A 19,587-nucleotide genomic window follows, 5' to 3' on the forward strand; every position below is an offset into this window, starting at 1 on the left:
GGCTTGGTTCTGGGATTACTTCATGGGAAAAATGTGAGGTTCTTCTGGCATTCTGCAACAATTTGCTTAAGGGGAAAAAATTATAAAACAATTTGGGAAGCAGCTCCCCGGCCTGCCTTGTTGGTCTCTGGAGATTGGTTGTTTTTCACTTTAGAGAAACGAGAAGGGAAAACGTCTGGTCTGGCCTGGCAGAGCCTGGAGATGAATCTGAGCTCACAGCCCAGGACTGACCCCCCAGAAAGGGAGACGCCGAGCTGAGCTCCACTTCGGTCTTTGTCCCTCCCACGGCCCACCTGGGCAGGGTCGCGGCCGCAACTTACCCCGCAGGAAGGAACACGTCCCCTTCCCTTCCCTGCCTATGGACACCAGGGCCCCGGCCCCACCCCACCCCTCCAGCCTAGATGTCAGCAAGGGCCAGTGTCAAGACCCCACCAGGCTGGAGCCACATGGACTCCCTGGCTCGGTGGGGGCTGACAGTTAGGATAGAGAGGAGCAGCGTGGGCGTGGTTCTGAGACCAAGGGAGGCACCAGGCTCATCCAGAGGGAGCAGCAGACCTGGGCCCTCCGACCGCCCCTCCACAGCGCAGTATCCCATGCAGACCTCTCTTCAGGTCATCAGTGACCCGGTTTCTCCCCTCCCTCTACTGGGGGCTGCCAGGGTCTGGGGCCTGCGGGAAGGAGACCCAGTTTCTGCCCTCGGCTCCCCACTGATGCTGCTGGGTGACTTTGGCAGGATGGCTCCCCTGAGGCTCAGCTTTGTCATCTGTTAAATGGGCTGTCTTGCCCTTCTCTGTGCAGGTGGGAAGATCTAGTCAGATCAAAGGTGTGGAAACCGGTGGCTCACACCTGTAATCCCAGCACTTAGGGAGACCAAGGAGGGCAGATCACTTGAGGTCAGGAGTCTGAGACCAGCCTGGTCAACATGGCAAAACCCCATTTCTACTAAAAATACAAAAATTAGCCGGGTATGGTGGCACGTGCCTATAATCCCAGCTACTTGGGAGGCTGAGGCAGCAGAATCACTTGAACTCGGGAGGTGGAGGTTGCACTGAGTGGAGATCGCGCCACTGCACTCCAGCCTGGGCAACAAGAGTAAAACTACATCTCAAAAAAAAAAAAAAAATACAAAAACTAGCCAGGTGTGGTGGCGTGCACCTGTAATCCCAGCTACCTGGGAGACTGAGGCAGGAGAATCACTTGAACCTGGGAGGCAGAGGTTGCAGTAAGCCGAGATCATGCCATTGCACTCCAGCCTGAGCAAGTGAGATTCTGTCTCAAAAAAAAAAAAAAAAAAAAAGAAGGTATAGGAACTATTTTCCAGGTGTGAGGCTAAACAGCTGTGAGGGTTACTGTGGTTGTTCATTATTCAGTGTCCACAGCCAAGAGAAAATAATGATGGTAATGCACAAACATAATGCCTAAGACATTTACAGCTGGCTAGACTGACAAGCAATTCATTCTCAAGCTGTCATGTAGAAGCCTCTCCACCACCTTCTTCCCTCTGGGTGGGCAGGGCAGGGCAGGGCAGGGCAGGAGGCTTTGTTTCCATTTCACAAACAAGATGAGAGGTGGAGAACTTGGTGGAAGTTAAGTATTTGCCCAGCATCTCTGAAATTCTGGACTCCTTGTTCAGTGTGCTGTAGAGACCACACCCAGCCAGAAGTTATTTTAACACTTAGAGCCTTAAGGTCAAAGGGAATTTCAAAAACTCTGAATTTCAAAGTCTCTCTGAACACTGCCTGTTCACCAAGCAGGAGCTCTGTCCACGCTCATAGCTTTCCCCCTTCCCCAGGTAGCCAGCACTGAGCAGTGGGAGTGGGGCCCGTGGTCAGCCTCCCCAGCCCTGAGAATCCCTGGGAGGCCCTTTGCTTTCTCTGGGTTGCAATGCTCGCCTCAGCTACCGAGTAGGAAAAGACTTACCATAATCATCTAACAGGATGTTTTCAGGTTTCAGATCTCTGAAAGGAAAAACAACAAGCATCAGAGTGTGAGCATTCTGGGCAGGTAGGATGCACTGGCATCTGGGTCGACCCCTCAGGCTAATCAGGCCTGAGTGGCCACAGGGTGTTTCCTTTCCACCTCCTGGCTCAGGCTGTCTGGTCTGAGTCAAAATGATCTTCAGCTAATTTCTCTCCTTCCAGTAATTTAAAGCAACACTGCTGTTTGCCACAGGCATTTCCCAATCCTGGAGGGTGACTGAGAAAGTTAGGAAAAGGCCAGTCATGGCCCCTGTTCACACATCAATGACTCCAGAGCTGAGGATATGCCAAGGCTGAGAAGACCCTGCAGGTCTCAGGAAGCCCTGAAGGCAGAACAGGGCCTGGAGTGAAGGGAGATGTACAATTGGGAAGAGAGGATCAAAGGGGAGAAGGTGGGGGCACAGGAAAAAGACCCCCTTTGGGATGGGGCCTGCAGGAGACTGGCATACCCCCCAACTCCAGCTACACTACAGCCTGGGAGAAAGAACAGCCACGGGGCACGGCATAGGTGTGGCTGCCTTATCCTGTCCCTAACGTCTCCTCTCTTGATGACAGGACCTTGCTCACAAGTAAGGGAGCCTCTGCATTTCCAGGATGGGGGGATAGCCAGCAGAGGAGCTGGTTTTATAGGAAAAGGTCTTCTCTATGGGTAAAAGAACAGCCAACAGGAGAGTGTGTGCAACTCAGGTAAGCCATGGGGCAAACAGTACACAGGATCTGGATGGAGGCTCCAGTTCTCAACCACCCAGCTTTGTTTATTTAACTGATGGCAGCTGTCCTCATGCGGAGTGGTTAATGTACCCAAATCTAGCCAATGAGCCTCATCAAATGATAATTGGTGTCTGTGTATCCTTATTTATCATCAAATACTTTTGTTGCTGTTGTTATTTAAATGGCATTCTTTTGATGTGTGAACAATTCCAAACAAGGGCAGTAGCCATCATCTCAAGCCAGCTGCCACCAGGCTAGCATGGCAGCTCACCAGTGGACACTGGCCAGAACCGAGCCCAGAGAGAGGCCGTGGTGAGTGGTCACAGCCAGGGAGGAGGCACTGTGGTTCTCTTTCCCCCTGGAAGAAGACGAGCTGGAAATTGGAGGGCTTTCTTTTTTCTTTTTAAATAAAAGGCAATCAAGTAGAGAATTCTTTGTTCAACCCTTAGGGAAAATTTTGACTCTTTTCATTTGAATGAAAACAAAACAGAAACATAAATGGGGGGATGGTATGGGGGGAAGGGCATGTCATCAAGACCATTCTTTCTTGTTTTCAAAACCTTCTTGGTCCCAAGATGAGCTCCACTGCAAAGGTCTTCAAACTGGGCTGCGTGTCGGGGTCTGCCAGGACCGAGCAGGGGGTTCCCTCCTGTCTGCAGTTTGAAGGGTTTGGATTTCTTCGCATCAGGATGCTCTGTCCTGGCATCTTTTGGGATCTCCCTCCCATCTGCCCTTTCTCAATAACTCTTCTCTCCCAAGTTACAGAAGAAAAGCAGCCTCCTCCCCTCCCGAGTATGACCGTAGCAACCCACTCCAGATGTCAAAACCCCCAGTTCCAAAGGACTGATTAGAAATGAGATCTACTACTAATTACAATGGCAACTAGACAGAAAAAGTTATTTTATTTTGAGACAGAGTCTCACTCTGTCACCCAGGCTGGAGTGCAGTGGTGATCTTGACTCACTGCAACCTCCAGGTTAAAGCGATTCTTTAGCCTCAGCCTCTCAAGTATCTGGGACTACAGGCGTGTGCCACCGCATCCAGCTACTTTTTGTATTTTTAGCAGAGATGGGGTTTCGCCATGTTGGCCAGGCTGATCTTGAACCACTGACCTCAGGTGAACCGCCTGCCTCAGCCTCCCAAAGTGCTGGGATTACAGGTGTGAAGCACCACAACCGGCCAGAGAAGTTATTTTAACACTTAAGAGCCTTACGGTCAAGGGGAATTTCAAAAACCCTTGTATGTATCTATATATTTGTTTCAGAGATGTATGCTAATCAGTGAAAGACTTTCAGGCAAAAAATATATTATTAACATTCTGGGGGGAAGGAGAGAGTGAAGGAAACGACAGAAAATTCCTCATCACTAAAGAGCTTTCTGTGCATTTTTTGGATAAATGCAGGTGGAAATCAATTTGCTACAGCAACCAGAGATTCCACTGGATTCCCTGAAGAGTGTAATGTAACTGTTCAATTTCAACATATCAAAAATTGCCACTATTTCAATATGATGGAGTATTTCAAATGTCTACTTAAAATGCAGCATCACAGAGATTTTCAAAATTCTTTCAGAAGGACTGGGAGAAAAATCTGAAGGCCACTGCTCATTGTGAGTGGAATCTGGACCCCTGGCCCTACAATGTCCAGGTCCCTGTGGGATTGAGGTGGGTGGGGAGAGGGGGTGAAGACGACAGCAAGCTGAGGACAGCATGGGGTGGGACCATGGGCCACTCTGCTTGTGGGCAGTGACCCACCCAAGTCTTCCCAGGACTCATCCCAGATAGCGGCCACCAGGCCCCCTCCGAGCTTCCCTGGATCCTGGGATGGAGGCGACTGGAGGGAGCAGTGGTCACAGCCCGTCCTCTTTGACTTGAAGGAGCAGTCAGTTTCAGGAACATCATTTCACTTGCTTGGCTTCCCTAAACTTTGGAGGCTGGAGAACACTGGCCAGAGGGTGGCCCACCTTGCTTCCTCAGTGCCGGGGGCCCCAGGTTCCTGGAGTGGAAAGTCTGTCTGATTCTGCACCCTCCCCTGGTGCTGACCAGGGCTGATTCCCAGAGCGATGGCGACCACCTGCCCGAGGGTGTGGAGGGGCTGGTCCCACCCCCTCGGACTTAGACTTGGTGCCCCCCACTCACCGGTAGACGGTGTTCTCACGGTGGAGGTCTTCTAAGCCGCAGAGGATCTCTGCCGCATAAAATAAGGCCCGCTCCTCCTCGAAGCCGGGGTTGCCCATGTTGTAGATGTGGAACTTCAGGTCACCCCCGTTCATGATGGTCAGGACCAAGCACAGTGCATCCTTGGTCTCGTAGGCATAGGCCAGGTTGACCTGGGAGCGCAAGAACAGTGCCATGGGGAGGTCATGACAATGGCCACTCACTTCTGCTTCCCTCCTCAGGATCCTGGGAGCTGGGGTGGGAGGGAACACAAAAGCCTCACCCTGCTCTCCTGCACCCAGATGGCCTCTGCAGTGACCCTGCCTGCGGCCTCCTTGGCTGATAAGGGGCTCACACCAGCGCCTCCCATTCAGTGGCTCAAGGTGAGAAGGCCAAGGCAGGTAGGGCAGGCTGGCACCCCGACCTCCCAGTGAATCCAAAAGAATGGCGTCTGTGCTCCCTCCACAGAAGCATATGTGTGCATCAGCTGGGGAAGACTGGATGGTGCCTTTTTGGCCAGTCAGAAAAGCAGGGCTCACCTGCCCTTCTGGCTATGGGAGCCATTATCACAAGGCTGAGTGAGGGTGAGCTGGAGGGGCAGCGGGGCTTTGGGAAGTGGAACACAGCCTGGTAAAGGCTTTCTCTTGCATGCAGGATGTGCCTAGTTGATATGGTTTGGCTCTGTGTCCCCACCCAAATCTCATCTTGAATTGTACTCCCATAATTCCCATGTGTTGTGGGAGGGGCCAGTGGGAAACAACTGACTCATGGGGGCAGTTTCTCCCATACTGCTCTTGTGGTAGTGAATATGTCTCATAGACCTGATGGTTTTATAAGGGGAAATCCCTTTCACTTGGTTCTCATTCTTCTCTTGCTACCGCCATGTAAGAAGTGCCTTTCACCTTCTGCCATGATTGTGGGGCCTCCCCAGCCACGTGGAACTTTAAGTCCATTAAACCTCTTTCTTTTGTAAATTGCCCAGTCTCAGGTATGTCTTTATCAGCAGTGTGAAAATGGACTAATAGAGTAAATTGGTACCAGAAGAGTGAGGCACTGCTGAAAAAAATACCCAAAAATGTAGACACGACTTTGGAACCGGTAACAGGTAGAGCATGGAACAGTTTGAAGGGCTCAGAAGATAGGAAAATGTGAGAAAGTTTGGAACTGCCTAGAGACTTGTTGAATGGCTTTGCCCAAACTGCTGAGAGTGATATGGATAATAAAGTCCAGGCTGAGGTGGTCTCAGATGGAAATTAGGAACTTGTTGGGAACTGGAGCAAAGATGACTCTTGCTATGTTTTAGCAAAGAAACTGCTGGCATTTTGCCCCTGCCCTAGAGAATTTTGAAACTTTGAACTTGAGAGAGATGATTTAGGGTATCTCATGGAAGAAATTTCTAAGCAACAAAGCACTCAAGGGGTGACATAGGTGCTGTTAAAGGCATTCAGTTTTATAAGGGAAGGAGAGCATAAAGGTTTGGAAAGTTTGCAGCCTGACAATGCAATAGAAAAGAAAATCCCATTTTCTGAGGAGAAATTCAGGCCAGCTGCCTAAATTTGCATAAGTAACAAGGAGCTGAATCTTAATCCCCAAGACCATGGGGAAAATGTCTCCAGGGCACGTTAGAGGTCTTCACTGCAGCCCCTCCCATCACAGGCCCAGAGGCCTAGGAGGAAAAATGGTTTCACGGGCTGAGTCCAGGGTCCCCGTGCTGTGTGCAGCCGAGGGACTTGGTGCCCGGTGCCCTGAGTCCCAGCTGCTCCATCCGTGGCTGAAAGGGGCCAATGCAGTGCTCGAGCCATGGTGGAAGCCCCAAGCCTTGGCAGTCCATGTGGTGTTGAGCCTGCGAGTATACAGAAGTCAATAATTGAGGTTTGGGAACCTCCGCCTAGATTTCAGAAGATGTGTGAAAACACCTGGATGCTCAGGTAGAAGTTTGCTGCAGGGGTGGGGCCCTCATGGAGACCCTCTGCTAGGGCAGTGCAGAAGGGAAATGTGGGGTCAGAGACCCCACACAGAGTCCCTACTGGGGCATTGCCTATTGGAGCTGTCAGAAGAGGGCCACTGTCCTCCAGACCCCAGAATGGTAGATCCACTGACAGCTTGCACTGTTTGCCTGGAAAACCTGCAGAAACTCAATGCCAGCTCATGAAAGCAGCCAGGAGGGAGACAGTACCCTGCAAAGCCACAGGGATGGAGCTGTCCAAGACCATGGGAACCCACCTCTTGGCATCAGCATGATCTGGATGTGAGACATGGAGTCAAAGAGATCATTTTAGAGCTTTAAGATTTGACTGCGCCGGGCGCAGTGGCTCACACCTGTAATCCCAGCACTTGGGAGGCCAAGGCGGGCGGATCACGAGGTCAGGAGATCGAGACCATCCTGGCTAACACAGTGAAACCCCGTCTCTACTAAAAATACAAAAAATTAGCCGGGCGAGGTGGCAGGCGCCTGTAGTCCCAGCTACGCGGGAGGCTGAGGCAGGAGAATGGCGTGAACCCCAGGGGGCGGAGCCTGCAGCGAGCCAAGATCACGCCACTGCACTCCAGCCTGGGTGAAAGAGCGAGACTCCGTCTCAAAAAAAAAAAAAAAAAAAAAAGATTTGACTGCCCTGCTGGATTTCTGACTTGCATGGGGCCTGTAGCCCCTTTGTTTTGGCCAATTTCACCCATTTGGAACAGCTGTATTTACCCAATGCCTGTACCCATATTGTATCTAGGAAGTAACTAACTTGCTTTTGATTTTACAGGCTTGTAGGCGGAAAGGACTTGCCTTGTCTCAGATGAGACTTTGGACTGTGTATGGACTTTTGAGTTAATGCTGAAATGAGTTAAGATTTTGGGGGACTGTTGGGAAGGCATGATTGGTTTTGTAATGTGAGGACATGAGATTTCGGAGGGGCCAGGGGCAGAATGATATGGTTGGGCTGTGTCCCCACCCAAATCTCATCTTGAATTGTACTCCCATAATTCCCATGTGTTGTGGGAGGGACCCGGTGGGAGATAATTGAATTGCGGGCAGTTTCTCCTATACTGTTCTCATAGTAGTGAATAAGTCTCATGAGATCTGATGGTTTTATAAGGGGAAACCCCTTTCACTTGGTTCTCATTCTTCTCTTGCCACCACCATGTAAGAAGTGCCTTTCACATTCCACCATGATTGTGAGCCCTCCCCAGCCACCGTAAGTCCATCAAACCTCTTTCTTTTCTAAATTGCTTGGTCTCAGTTATGTCTTAATCAGCAGTGTGAAAATGGACTAATACACTGATCCACCTGGCAAGGGACCACCAAGAGAGGGGGGTCTAGTCCTCTGCTGGTGGAGTCCAGACACCCAAGGCTCTGTGAAGCAAGGCCATGGTGGGGCAGGAGGGGCAAATTACAACAGAAGGTAATCCTTCTCCACATAGGGAGGCGGCACACATGAAACTCGGCCATCGTGGGCCAGGCTGGGAACCGGCTGTGCCATAAAACTGGTGCATCAACATCAGCTATTTTTGAGGAAAGGAGACAAAATGGCAGCCAAGGATGAGCAAGCTCATGGGGACTGTGCTTCTGCTGCAACAGCTGCAGCTGTCCCCTTTCTCCCACATCTGCCCAAGTGATCACCAAGAAAGGGCTCCCTCCGTGGGAACTCCCTGCTGGGGCCGTGGATGGGGCACAGTTAAAGAAGGTGCAGCCATCGTAACTGAAGGCCCTTAAAGACATGCCACCCAGCTTTGTGAGTCACACGATCCTCTTCCCCGAGCAGAACCCGCCAGCACCATCCGTGGCCAGAGCCAGCACCGTCCCTTCAGAGACAAGGCTCCATAGGCAGCATCCAGGGGTCCCTGCTAAAGGGGCTGGTGGTGGGGAGGAAGGTTCTGGACTCAAGAAGGCCCGTGGCTGAAATGATGGCTGGAGTTAGCCTCATCTGCCTCATCTCCACATACCATGGCACTGCCCACACCTGTACCCCAGACAAGGCTGGCAGCTGGGGGTGGCCTGGGATGAGATCCCAAAATGCAAACTTCCATCCTCTTGGAGTGCCACTGGTCTGTAGTGTTTTTTGTTTGCTTGTTTTGTTTTTTGTTTTGTTTTTAACGAAGTCTCACTCTTGTCACCCAGGCTGGAGTGTAGTGGCATGATCTCAGCTCACTGCAATCTCCGCCTCCCAGGTTCAAGTGATTCTTATGCCTCAGCCTCCCAAGTAGCTGGAATTACAGGCACCCACCACCATGCCCAGGTAATTTTTGTATTTTTAGTAGAAATGGGGTTTTGCCATGTTGGCCAGGTTGGTCTTTAACTCCTGACCTAAAGTGATCTGTCTGCCTTGACCTCCCAAAGTGCTGGGATTACAGGCGTGAGCCACCGTGCCCGGCCCTGTAGTGGTTTAAAGATGGAAAACAATTTCCATTCATGGGGACTGACTATATAGATTATGCTTTATCTCTTCAGGAGAATGATGCCCAACTTTAAAAAGGGGTGTGACTAGAGGTCTGGATGGAGAAACAGATCTACAATGTAAGGGAAAAACATTCCTCCATAAGAGGAACAGGAAGATCCCATTGGCTAAAAATAATAAAGCCTGTACATGAATAAAACATGTGTTGAGTGATTACTAAAAGAGGGAAGCTTTTCATTTTATTGTATATCCTTCTGTGCTGCTTAAATTTTTACCTTGTGTATATATTATTTTTAATGTATGCATGTATTTATTTTTAGAGATGAGGTCTTGCTGTGTCACCCAGGCTGAGGTAGAGTGGCACGATCATAGCTCACTGCAGCCTCGAAATCCTGGGTTTAACCAATCCTCCTGCCTCAGCCTTCTGAGTAGCTGGGACTACAAGCATGTACCACTGCACCAAGCTTTATTTTTTATAACAGCATGTAGCAGAAGATATTAGAGCTGACCAAATATCCATGCACTTCACATTTCCCAGCCTTCCCTGAAACTAACTTGTCTCTGTGTTGACTGGTTCCAGCTAGCAGACTGTGGGTGAAACTCAGGAACAGCTGTCCAGTAGAGGCAGTGGAAAGTCTCTGCGTGGAACCCCTAGCACTCACTTTCAAGGCTCCAGACGGGGCAGCTGTTAGATGGAGGAGGGTGGCCCAATCTGATTGGACTTCAGGTGAGTGACAGATGAACCTCTGCTGTATTCAGCTACTTAGGGTTTGGGGCAAATGTGTTACTGCAGCAGGGCCCAGCCTAGACTGACTAACACAACGCACACAGACTTGATAGTGCCATCCCAGGATGCTGGCACTAAGGTCCTCACCATGATGGCACCAGCCTAGAGGGTCTGTGGAACCCACAGCTCCCAGGCTGGGCCCAGGTGAACTTGCTTTGTCCACTGAGGAGTTTACAAAGTGGTCCAGGAGAACAGAAGCATCGGTCTCACACACAGCAGGGAGCCAGGCACTGGCCGGCTCTGAGGATGGGACAAAGCCAGCCACAACTGACCACAAGGGGCCTTGTGATGGAGGAATGTCTTGCTGCCTTTCTGTAGCTCAGCCCTGCCACTGGCATTCCCCTTCCCCGGGGTGGGGACCTGCCGCATTAGAGGACCACGCCCTTCCGGAGGGAGGGAAGCCCCAGTCCACAGAACGGCGAACCGGTCACTGGGCCCAGATGCTCACTCACCACAAACTGACTGTTGACCTTCTCGAGGATCTGCTTCTCATTGAGGGCCATGGACTCCCCTTTCCTCTTTTTGATCCTCTTCTTCTCCAAGCGCTTGCAGGCATACATTTTACCCGTGGCCCGAACCTGGCAGGCACAGACCTGCAGTGCAAGAAAGAAACCAGGGTGGCAAGAGCACCGTGGAGGCCTGCCCCGAGCTCCTCCAAGGCCAGGACCACAGAGTTCCCAGGTGGAGAATGGATGGGGTGAGAGCCGGCCCTGCCTGGCTTCATGGGTGCTCCAGGCTCCCAGGACCCAGTGATGCCTGGCCTGGGACCCACGGCTGTCCTGGGCCCTTGCCCTCCCTCCTCCTCTCCTTCAAGGATTCCCAGCCCTGGAAGGGGCAGAATGAGCCACTCACACCAAGGCTTAGATAACTGACTGGGGCCCCAAGTACCATTCCATTCCCAGGGCAACAGGATTTTCTCCTACCGGCTGCTGGTAGAGAAGTTTGTTTTGGGAGGCAGTGATAGGAGACCCTCAAGAACCCTGACTTTATAATCCAGATAAGCGGGAACCAAAGCATTTGGGCTTAAGTCTTAGTTCTGCCCCACATTGTCTGTGTGCCCTTGGCTGGCTCACCTAACCATTCTGGACCTCAGTTTTCCTCATCTCTAAAATGGGAATAACAAGGCTTGCCTCACATGCTGGGAAGATCAGATAATGTACAACGAAATCTCAAATCTTGCATGACAGGGGTATCCAGGCACTGAGCGGCCAAGGTTGCCCAGCCTCCTCACGCCCTCACATCTCCTCCCCACACATGACCAGGGCTGCCCATTTGTCCTCTGCAGGCTGGACCCTGCCCGAGGCGGGCGGGAGAGCCCCTCTGTCTTACCTGCCCAGCTCCACACCCTCCTTCCACCTTTGACACACCTGATAGCCCCAAGGCCACTGACTCTCCCCCACCCTCACTGCCCCCGGGGCCCACATGGAGCCACTGGTGCCCCCGGGGGACCCCTGCACCGACCCTTTAGGTTGATCCAGAAGGGACAGGAAAGGTGACTTGAATATAAGAACTTCAATTAAAAACATGAATGTTCACTCACCTCCCCGAAGCCCCCTTTTCCCAGCACTCGATACTGCCTGAAAGTGTTTTTGGTCACCGGTTGCCTGGAAGAAAGAAGAATCCCACACTGGTCTCATGGTGCCAAGACTCAGAATCCACAGGAAACAGGAGCACATTGAAAGCAGCTGGGGTGGGGTGTAATTCCAGGAGCCCCACAGCAGCCCCAGGGACCCCCCAGGAATCATCGCTGGAGACTGGACCTTCGAGGACTTAGTCTGAAGCTGAGTGTTCAAATCCCAAGCCCCCCGGCCCCCAGGCCCCTGCAAGCTGGGGGATGCACAGGCCTCACTTGCTCAGAAAGCTTGAAAAACATGAGCACAGAGATGCTTGACCACACTTTCCATGTGGTTCTCCTCTCTCTGCAAATCATGCAGTGAAACTCAGAAGGAAGCTGTGCCTTCTGTGCAGGAAGGGGTGGGGGCCAGGAGCCACAAAGGACCAGCGTCCCACAAAGGACCAGCGTCCTACAAAGGACACGAAGGAGGTCACAGCCCTCCCTACACCTGTGCATCTCAGCCTGCCCAGCAGGATGGCAGTGATTCCTGTCCTGGGCATCGCCTATTCCTTCCTGCAGGCACTCCTGCTGCTGGCCCAGGAGACCCGGCCTCAGGAGGGGGCAGAGGGTGCTAGTCTTCAAATCATGTCCTGGGGATCTTTACCACTGGTTCCCAACCTTTCCACCACTGAGGACCCTTTATTATATCTCCCACATAGATGAGGAACATGAGAAGATCCTGCCTGCCAAGATCGGATTGGAAGTAATGATCACCTTGCGTCTTCCAACTCCTCGTTTTAATGAGCCAATGCCATTTATGACATTGAATCAGACAGAACTTCTGATCATGAGGCATGATGGCACTTTTTGGACTAAGCAAAGACATGGTCCTATCTAGTTGCCATAAAGGACAACACGGTGAAGAGGGCTTGTGGTTTGCATTGCTGGTCTGTTTGGCTACGAGTAATCAGCTTAAAACGTGAAAATTGGCTCTTGGCTCTCCGGGACTAAACTCCTGCCCCAAAACTCCTCAAAAGTCCTGATCAGGGCAGGGGTTGGATCGAGGCAGAACTGGGCCAAAGAACTGGGTCAGCTGAGGATGACCAGGGAGCCTTCAGTCACGCAGCAGCTCTTGAACGAATGAGTCTTCCCTGGAAATCACATCTGTGGCACCACAGCTGCACTCTGAGGAAGGCCCTGAAAAGCCAGGGAACTCTCTGGCACCCCATCTTGAATTTGCATGCCATGGCTCACTTCTCCCTTCACCAGTGCTTCCTCAGGACGCAGGGCCCAATCCCCACCGAAGCACAGAGCTGCCCCTCTGCGGGTATCCCGCTCTTCTGCACAGGAGCGGCTGGACAGCCAAAGGGAAGAGCTGCCACATGCCTGCCTCTACCACGTGGCCCTGGGAAGCCTTCCCTACAGCCGCACCCAGAAACCACATGAAGGCGGCCCGCCTAACAGTTTACGATGCATGGAGGAGAAACGGTTGGTTGGCATCTCCACAGAATTTCTCTGCTGGGGGAAATGAGTGTAATGCAAGTTCCCAGGAATTTCTTGGTTAACCTTGGGAGGAAAAAAACCCCTTGACTATTTCAGCAGTAGAGCACCAACCGGGCAGGATCTTGTGCAGGGTGCTATCTGATATGTAGGGCATTCCTAGGCCAGGGTCCTGCCCTACAGGCTCCAAAAACTTAATGCCTTCAAAAGGTGAACTCTTAACTTCTTTGCAATCAGGCCACAGAGTAAAAAGGACAATTTCTCCATTTCATGTGCTTGGTGCAGATAAGAAAAAGGAAAGCCAGTGACCACCAACAAAGGCTGCTATGGGAATGGAGTGCTGGGTGGACCAAGGCCCAAGAACTTGGGAGGAGGCCTCTGGATTCAGGTTCCAGCCTTGCCAGGCCCTTGCTGAGTGGCCCAAGGCTGCTTCAACTCCTCTGAGGAAAATGATCATGAGAAGGCCTTACATCCAGCGGAGGGCTCTTTGTAAACTAGTGTTATGACATTATTTGAACTCCTGGGAATAAAGGGCATGCCCCCCTCTGGGGGTCTCTATAGTAACAATACCTACTGCTCCAAGCACGCATGGGGGCTTCTATAATCCTCACACCGCCTCAGGGAGCGGGGATCATTATTGTCCCCATTCTGCAGATGAGAACGCTGAGGCTTCAAGAGGTGAAATGAGTTGCTCAAGGCCCTGGCTGGTAGTGGTGGGCTGGAGTTGGGGTCTAGGCAGCCCATGCTCTGTATCCTGACCCCACACTGCCACTCTGGGAGGGTGGGCACAGATTGGGGTTGTGTGTTGCACAGCCCAGGGCTCCAGAACGGGACATGGGCATGGCGAACACAGCTCCACTAGACTGCCCTGTAATTGTCAGAATCAGGACTGACCCCCCAGCAAGAGTTGGCTGTGCCTCCCAGTATCAGACCTGGTGAAGTGGGGCTAATGCCAGTGACGCTGTTGATGGCGGTGATGCTGATGATGGCGGTGATGCTGATGATGGCAGTGAGGCTGATGATGGCAGTGATGCTGATGGTGGCAGTGAGGCTGATGATGGCAGTGATGCTGATGGTGGCGATGATAATGATGATAGCAGTAATGCTGTTGATGGCAGTGGGATATTGATAACAGCAGTGATGCTGATGATGGCGGTGATGCTGATGATGGTGGTGATGCTGTTGATGGTGGTGATGCTGAAGATGGTGGTGATGCCACTGATGGCGGTGATACTGATGATGGCAGTGATGCTGGCGATGGTGGTGATACTAATGATGGTGGTGATGCTGTTGATGGCACTGGGATATTGATAACAGCAGTGATGCTGATGATGGCAGTGATACTGATGATGGCAGTGATGCTGATGATGGCAGTGAGGCTGATGATGGCAGTGAGACTGATGATGGCAGTGATGCTGATGATGGCAGTGATACCGTTGATGGCAGTGATATTGATGGCTGTGATGCTGTTGATGGCAGTGATGCTGTTGTTGACTGTGATGCTGCTGATGGCTGTGATGCTGTTGATGGCAGTGATGCTATTGTTGACTGTGATGCTGCTGATGGCTGTGACGCTGATGATGGCGGTGACACTGATGATGGCGGTGATGCTGATGATGGCGGTGATGCTGCTGATGGCGGTGATGTTGATGGCGATGATGCTGATGACGGCGGTGATGCTGCTGATGGCGGTGGGATATTGATAACAGCAGTGATGCTGATGATGGTGGTGATGGTGATGATGGTGGTGATGGACGCAACAACTGCATTCAGCAGTTTACTTCCTGTGGCCAAATGGCTGAGCTTTGTGGAACACCTGCCTTGTTCCAGCAGGTGTTGTGCTTATCTTATCTCCTCCTCAGCCCAAGCCCACAATGCAGGCACAATCATCCACATTTTACAAATGAGGACACTGGGGTGTGGAGTCGTGAGTGACCCTTTCTGAGGACCCTCCTTGGGAAGAGGCAGAGGCAGGACTCGGACCCAGACTGGGGGCTCTGGTGCCCTCAGTAGATGTCTAGGCCAATCCTTTGCCTCTCAAGCTTTCCTGGAGCCATGATGTGCCTGTGCAGGGTGGACGGCGGCCACTAAGGAGGCCATCTCTGGTCACACTGTCATCCCCACCAGTCAGGTGGAGAGAAACCACCCATCCATGGCTGCAGAGCCAAGGGTTTTCTGCTGGGTTTCCGGAAGTAGGCAGGGAAGGGCTGTGAATGGGGTTCGGAGGGGCTCCTGGCCTGCAGCTTCCTGAGTGTCTATGGGGGAGACAGTCAGCTGTGGGGCTGGCAGGCAGCAGTGGATGGCTCCTTTCTCACCGGATGCCCCCAGATGGCTGTGCATGCCAGGCCTCTGGGGACAGGGACTCTGGGCTGTGGGAGGGGAGGCTCCCACCCTTGTCTACCAGCTTAGCCCGGCATGGATTTTACACAGGCATCGCCCCGCTCTGCAAATCCTGGGCCAGTGAAGGTAGCAGAGCACTGCGCTGGGGGCTCAGGGCTGGGGCCTTGTCGGCAGCACTGCTGGCTTGCTGGGAAGCTAAGTCAGGTCCTATGTTCTGCTTCCTCATCTGTCACAGGGGGACACATCTGCCCAAGTCACAGCCACGCATGGGCGAGTACTTTGAAGAGAATAAGACAGCAAGCACCCAGGAAAAGACACTTGGTCTCCCCCATTATTAGAGACACAAGAAAATAAGCAATGAGGAAGTGCACTGCTCACTCACGAGGTAGGAAAAGATGCGAACAGCGTTGATGAAGCTGAGGAGCAGGCACTCGGGCACTGTGGCCCTGGAGGTCAGGGGCAGCTGTTTTGGACGGCAGCTTAACAGCACTCACGGTTTAAAATCAGGGGCCTTCTGACCCAGAAATTCCTCTGCTAGGAATTTCTCTGGATATACTTGCAGAAGTACTTAAAGATTTATGTATAAAGCTATTTATTATTTAGGGAGGGCTGCACACAGAAAAATGGAGAACCACCTCAATATCCATCAACAGGGCACTGGATTAAATCAAGGATGTGCAACTACTCCAAGGAATATGGCAGCTCTATTTGCTGACAGAGAAAGAATTCCCAAAGACAGTGAAGCAAAAAAAAGTAAGAACAAGATGCTGTTTACGTTTGCGTGAATGTGTGTTTGTGTGTGTGTGTGCTTGAATAAGCATACAGCATTTCTGGAATACACAACGGGGAGTCAGGTTAATTTTGTTTTAAACATGAGCCCATGGGAGGTAACTGATTTTTATATGAATTCTCAGATGAAAAATGTGTACCCTCTGCCTCCCTGATCTGTATGGGGTGTGGTGGACTCACCTTTCCAACCACTTCCACTGGAGAAAGCGGTCAAAATACATGCTGTCCAGATATTCGTGGAATGGTTCTCCCCTCAGATACTCGTGGACAGACCTAGCGCAGACAGAGCAAGAGGATGAACATTTTATAATCCCGATCTTCAAGCACAGGGGCAAAGCTGTATCCAGCTTTGGAAATGCAAGCAAACAGGGCCTCTCAACCCATGCAGATGCAGCACGTCTGGCCAGAGGTCCTGCCATTCTACTGGGGGTTATATGAAATTGGTTGGCCCTGCCAACACTTGTTGGGTACCTGCCATGTGTTGGGCACTGTTCTAGGCCCTGGGATATAGCTGGGAGCAAGAGGTTGGCATTGTATGTGGGACACAAACAGTGAATAGCAAACATGAAATAAATGATCCCAGAGGTATGTCATCATGAATGAGTTTGGGGGGACTGGAAGGGTAGAGGGGTCTCTCTGAAGAAGTGACCTTAAGCTGAGAACAGACGAAGACTTAATGAGGGGCTGGGAATCAGGGGTGGTGGGTGGTTGGGGGAAGGGTGGGGCCACAGCCCCTCAGAACCGCAGCTCTGGATCTGGTCTTGGACTAGCAAAGCCACTGGGAGTTTTTTATGCATGTAGTGGAATTTACTGGTCACCTACTGTGGGCCAGGTGCCAGGCCGAGCCCTGGGATGCTGTGGATCTCTATGGGTCTTAGGCCATCGGGGCAGGTTCTGAAACTGTCTGCAGGCAGCTTCCTCCCTTTAGAAAGTGGACACGCTGAGTAATCTAGCACAGGCACTTGGAGCCTGGGGAAGGGAGGGGACTACGGCAGGTGGGGCATGTCAGAATCTGTGTCCTGCCAAACCTGAAAGCCATCGTTGGGAGCCAAGATGGTCATTCCCTCAGGGTCAGAGTCACCAACCAAGACCCCACCCACTGTTGGATCTGACTCCTGGGCAGCCCCAAGAGAGCAGCAACCAAGCTTGCTCTGCCCACTGGGGTGTCTCCCCAGCACGTAACCCAGGGCTTGGTCCCAGGACGGCCCTCCCAGCTCCCCTCAAAGTGCATGCAGGTTGCTGTTTTTCTTGCATAAACTCCATGAAAGCCAGGACTGGGTTCTTGTTCACCTTGGTATCCCCCAGCACGCAGCACAGTGCCAGGTAGGTACTCAGTTGATGTCTGTGGTGCTGAATAAGGGCACAGAAAAAGCCCCTAAGCTCATCCAGCTATGTGGGGTAACCTGGTTTTGGAGAGCTTTCATGAGCCTGTGTGTGTGTGTGTGTGTGCACGCGTGCACGCGCGTGTGTCAGCAAGTGTGTGTGCACTTGTGTGTACTTGTGTGTGCTCCTCGGTGCTCATGCCTTCAGAGTGTGTGTGTGCAGGATGGGGTGGGTGTTTAGTTGGTGCTCTGCTGGCAGCATGGCCATCGACTTGTCTCACCCCCTGCGGGGCAGACGTGCCACCTGCAGACAAGGTGACGGGGTTTGGCTGAGAAGCGCCCCCTGCATCAGTAGCACTGGCTCTGGTTGGTGGCGGTGGTGGGGGTTGAGGACCCTGGGAAAGATTTCCAAACCACCCAGACAGGTTCAAATGTGCACATTCCTCTGTCTCAACAGCCTGGAGAGCCACTTGCTTTCAACACCCTTTGCAGTAGATGTTTTCTTTGGACTTGGCACCTCGGTATCTTTTTCTCTTCGTGGGAAGTATACAAACAGTTGGTATAACTTGGCTGAAGCTGTCAGGCATGGAAGACCTGCCTCAGTGCCCTGTATGGTCAGGTAGAGAGCGGCGGCATCCCATCTCCGGGCAGCCCGGGGAGGACAGGCCAGGTGACTAGGGCACTTACTGTGCACAGGCAGAAAAGAGTTCTTTGCACGGCTTCTGCAGGAGCTTCTCCTCCGTCTGGGAGACCAGGTCTTGGCCAACTTGGGCTATGAAAACAGGGGACTGGAAGAAGGAAGGGAAGGGAGGTGGTCAGTGAGGAGCCAGCAGCAGTGTGGCCGGGTTTGCCCACAGGTGTTGGGCCAAGAACCAGTCAGGCTCCAGGTGCTGGTACACCTGGCAGCCCGTCTCCACCCCAGCGTGTGACTGGCTGCCCCCTCCAGCCTGCACCTGGCTCAGGGCTACCTGGACACTGGTGGTTTGGGGAGGTGGCTGAGCTGGAAGGTAGTGAATGAGCCCAGGTTCAGGGTGAGACTTCTGGCTGTGCCACTTATAGGCTGTGTGACCTCATGGAGGTCACTTGGCTTCTCTGAGCCTCATTCCTCATCTGCATAACATTGATAATGAGAGTCCCTATGGCCTGGGCATGTAGTCAGAGCTGACAGGGTGTGCAAATGCTCCCAACCATAAGGGGCTGTGCAGCGTGACCCAGCCCAGCACTGAGCCCCCAGCAGGCTTGGTGACGCCCCTTGGCCATGCTGGGCTTCTTTCCTCCGAGGGCAAAAGAGAAGATGAACACCTGCCCAGCCTCGAGGTTCATGTGTGAAAGGGTTTGGATCAGGCCAAGGTGGACGGGAAGGCTCAGGAGGGAGGAGGGGGGTGAGGAGGGGAGGGGAGCTATAGCCCCGGAGCTGCAGGCTTGGGTTTGAATCCCAGATCTGTGACTCGCGGCTGTGGCCTTGGTCTTAACTGCTCAGCCTCACTCTTGTCAGGAAGATGATCAGGAACAGGAGTTTCTCTTGGAGCAAGTCAATAAAAACTTCAGGTAAGGCATTTGGCCCAGATCTGGCAGTAGTAGCAAGCACGAAATAAATGTCACCACCATTGTTTCTTTATCTTTCTAGGTTAAACTGCTGGCCTGAGTATTTTAAGTTTGAAAGGACATTTCCGAGAGTTGCTGTGTCCTACCCAGGAGTGGCGGCCGCATCTGAAAGGCAGCTCCACCCAGGGCAGGCCTCACCCACACCCTCCCCTCCTCCCACCATTCACCCTCTGCCAGCTGTTCCCAGGGGCTGACTCACCAGCTGGGCTTTGAGATGGGTTTTTAACACATTACAGGGATAATTGAGAAAATTGCTGGGAGTGGGCTCAGAAAGATGGGGTGTGGACACAGCTCTCTCCCAAAAGGATGCTGAAATCTGAAAGCCTTGCCTCCTCTTCCCTATGGGGCTGATTTGCTAAGTCCACCGGATGGTTTCTGGGCGGGGGTGTCAATCCCCAGGGGTGGAGGGGACGCCTGAGGCAGCAGCCGGCCTGTCCTTGGTGAATGAAATTAGTGGCTTGT

General features: G+C 52.3%; 1 protein-coding gene across 1 annotated transcript in view; it reads right to left on the reverse strand.

The window, feature by feature from the left end:
• Positions 1 to 19,587, reverse strand: part of GRK5 (G protein-coupled receptor kinase 5) — a 246,783-nt gene that overhangs the window by 13,895 nt on the left and 213,301 nt on the right. The window contains exons 5-10 of the mRNA XM_003255024.3: positions 18,208 to 18,308; positions 16,379 to 16,471; positions 11,555 to 11,618; positions 10,467 to 10,607; positions 4,828 to 5,018; positions 1,921 to 1,958 (exon numbers count right to left, since the gene is read on the reverse strand). Coding sequence (XP_003255072.1) covers positions 1,921 to 1,958; positions 4,828 to 5,018; positions 10,467 to 10,607; positions 11,555 to 11,618; positions 16,379 to 16,471; positions 18,208 to 18,308 — 628 coding nt within the window. The remainder of the gene's footprint in view (positions 1 to 1,920; positions 1,959 to 4,827; positions 5,019 to 10,466; positions 10,608 to 11,554; positions 11,619 to 16,378; positions 16,472 to 18,207; positions 18,309 to 19,587) is intronic.

This window comes from Nomascus leucogenys, chromosome 3 (assembly GCF_006542625.1).
Source record: "Nomascus leucogenys isolate Asia chromosome 3, Asia_NLE_v1, whole genome shotgun sequence".
NCBI classification, from domain to species: Eukaryota; Metazoa; Chordata; class Mammalia; order Primates; family Hylobatidae; genus Nomascus; species Nomascus leucogenys.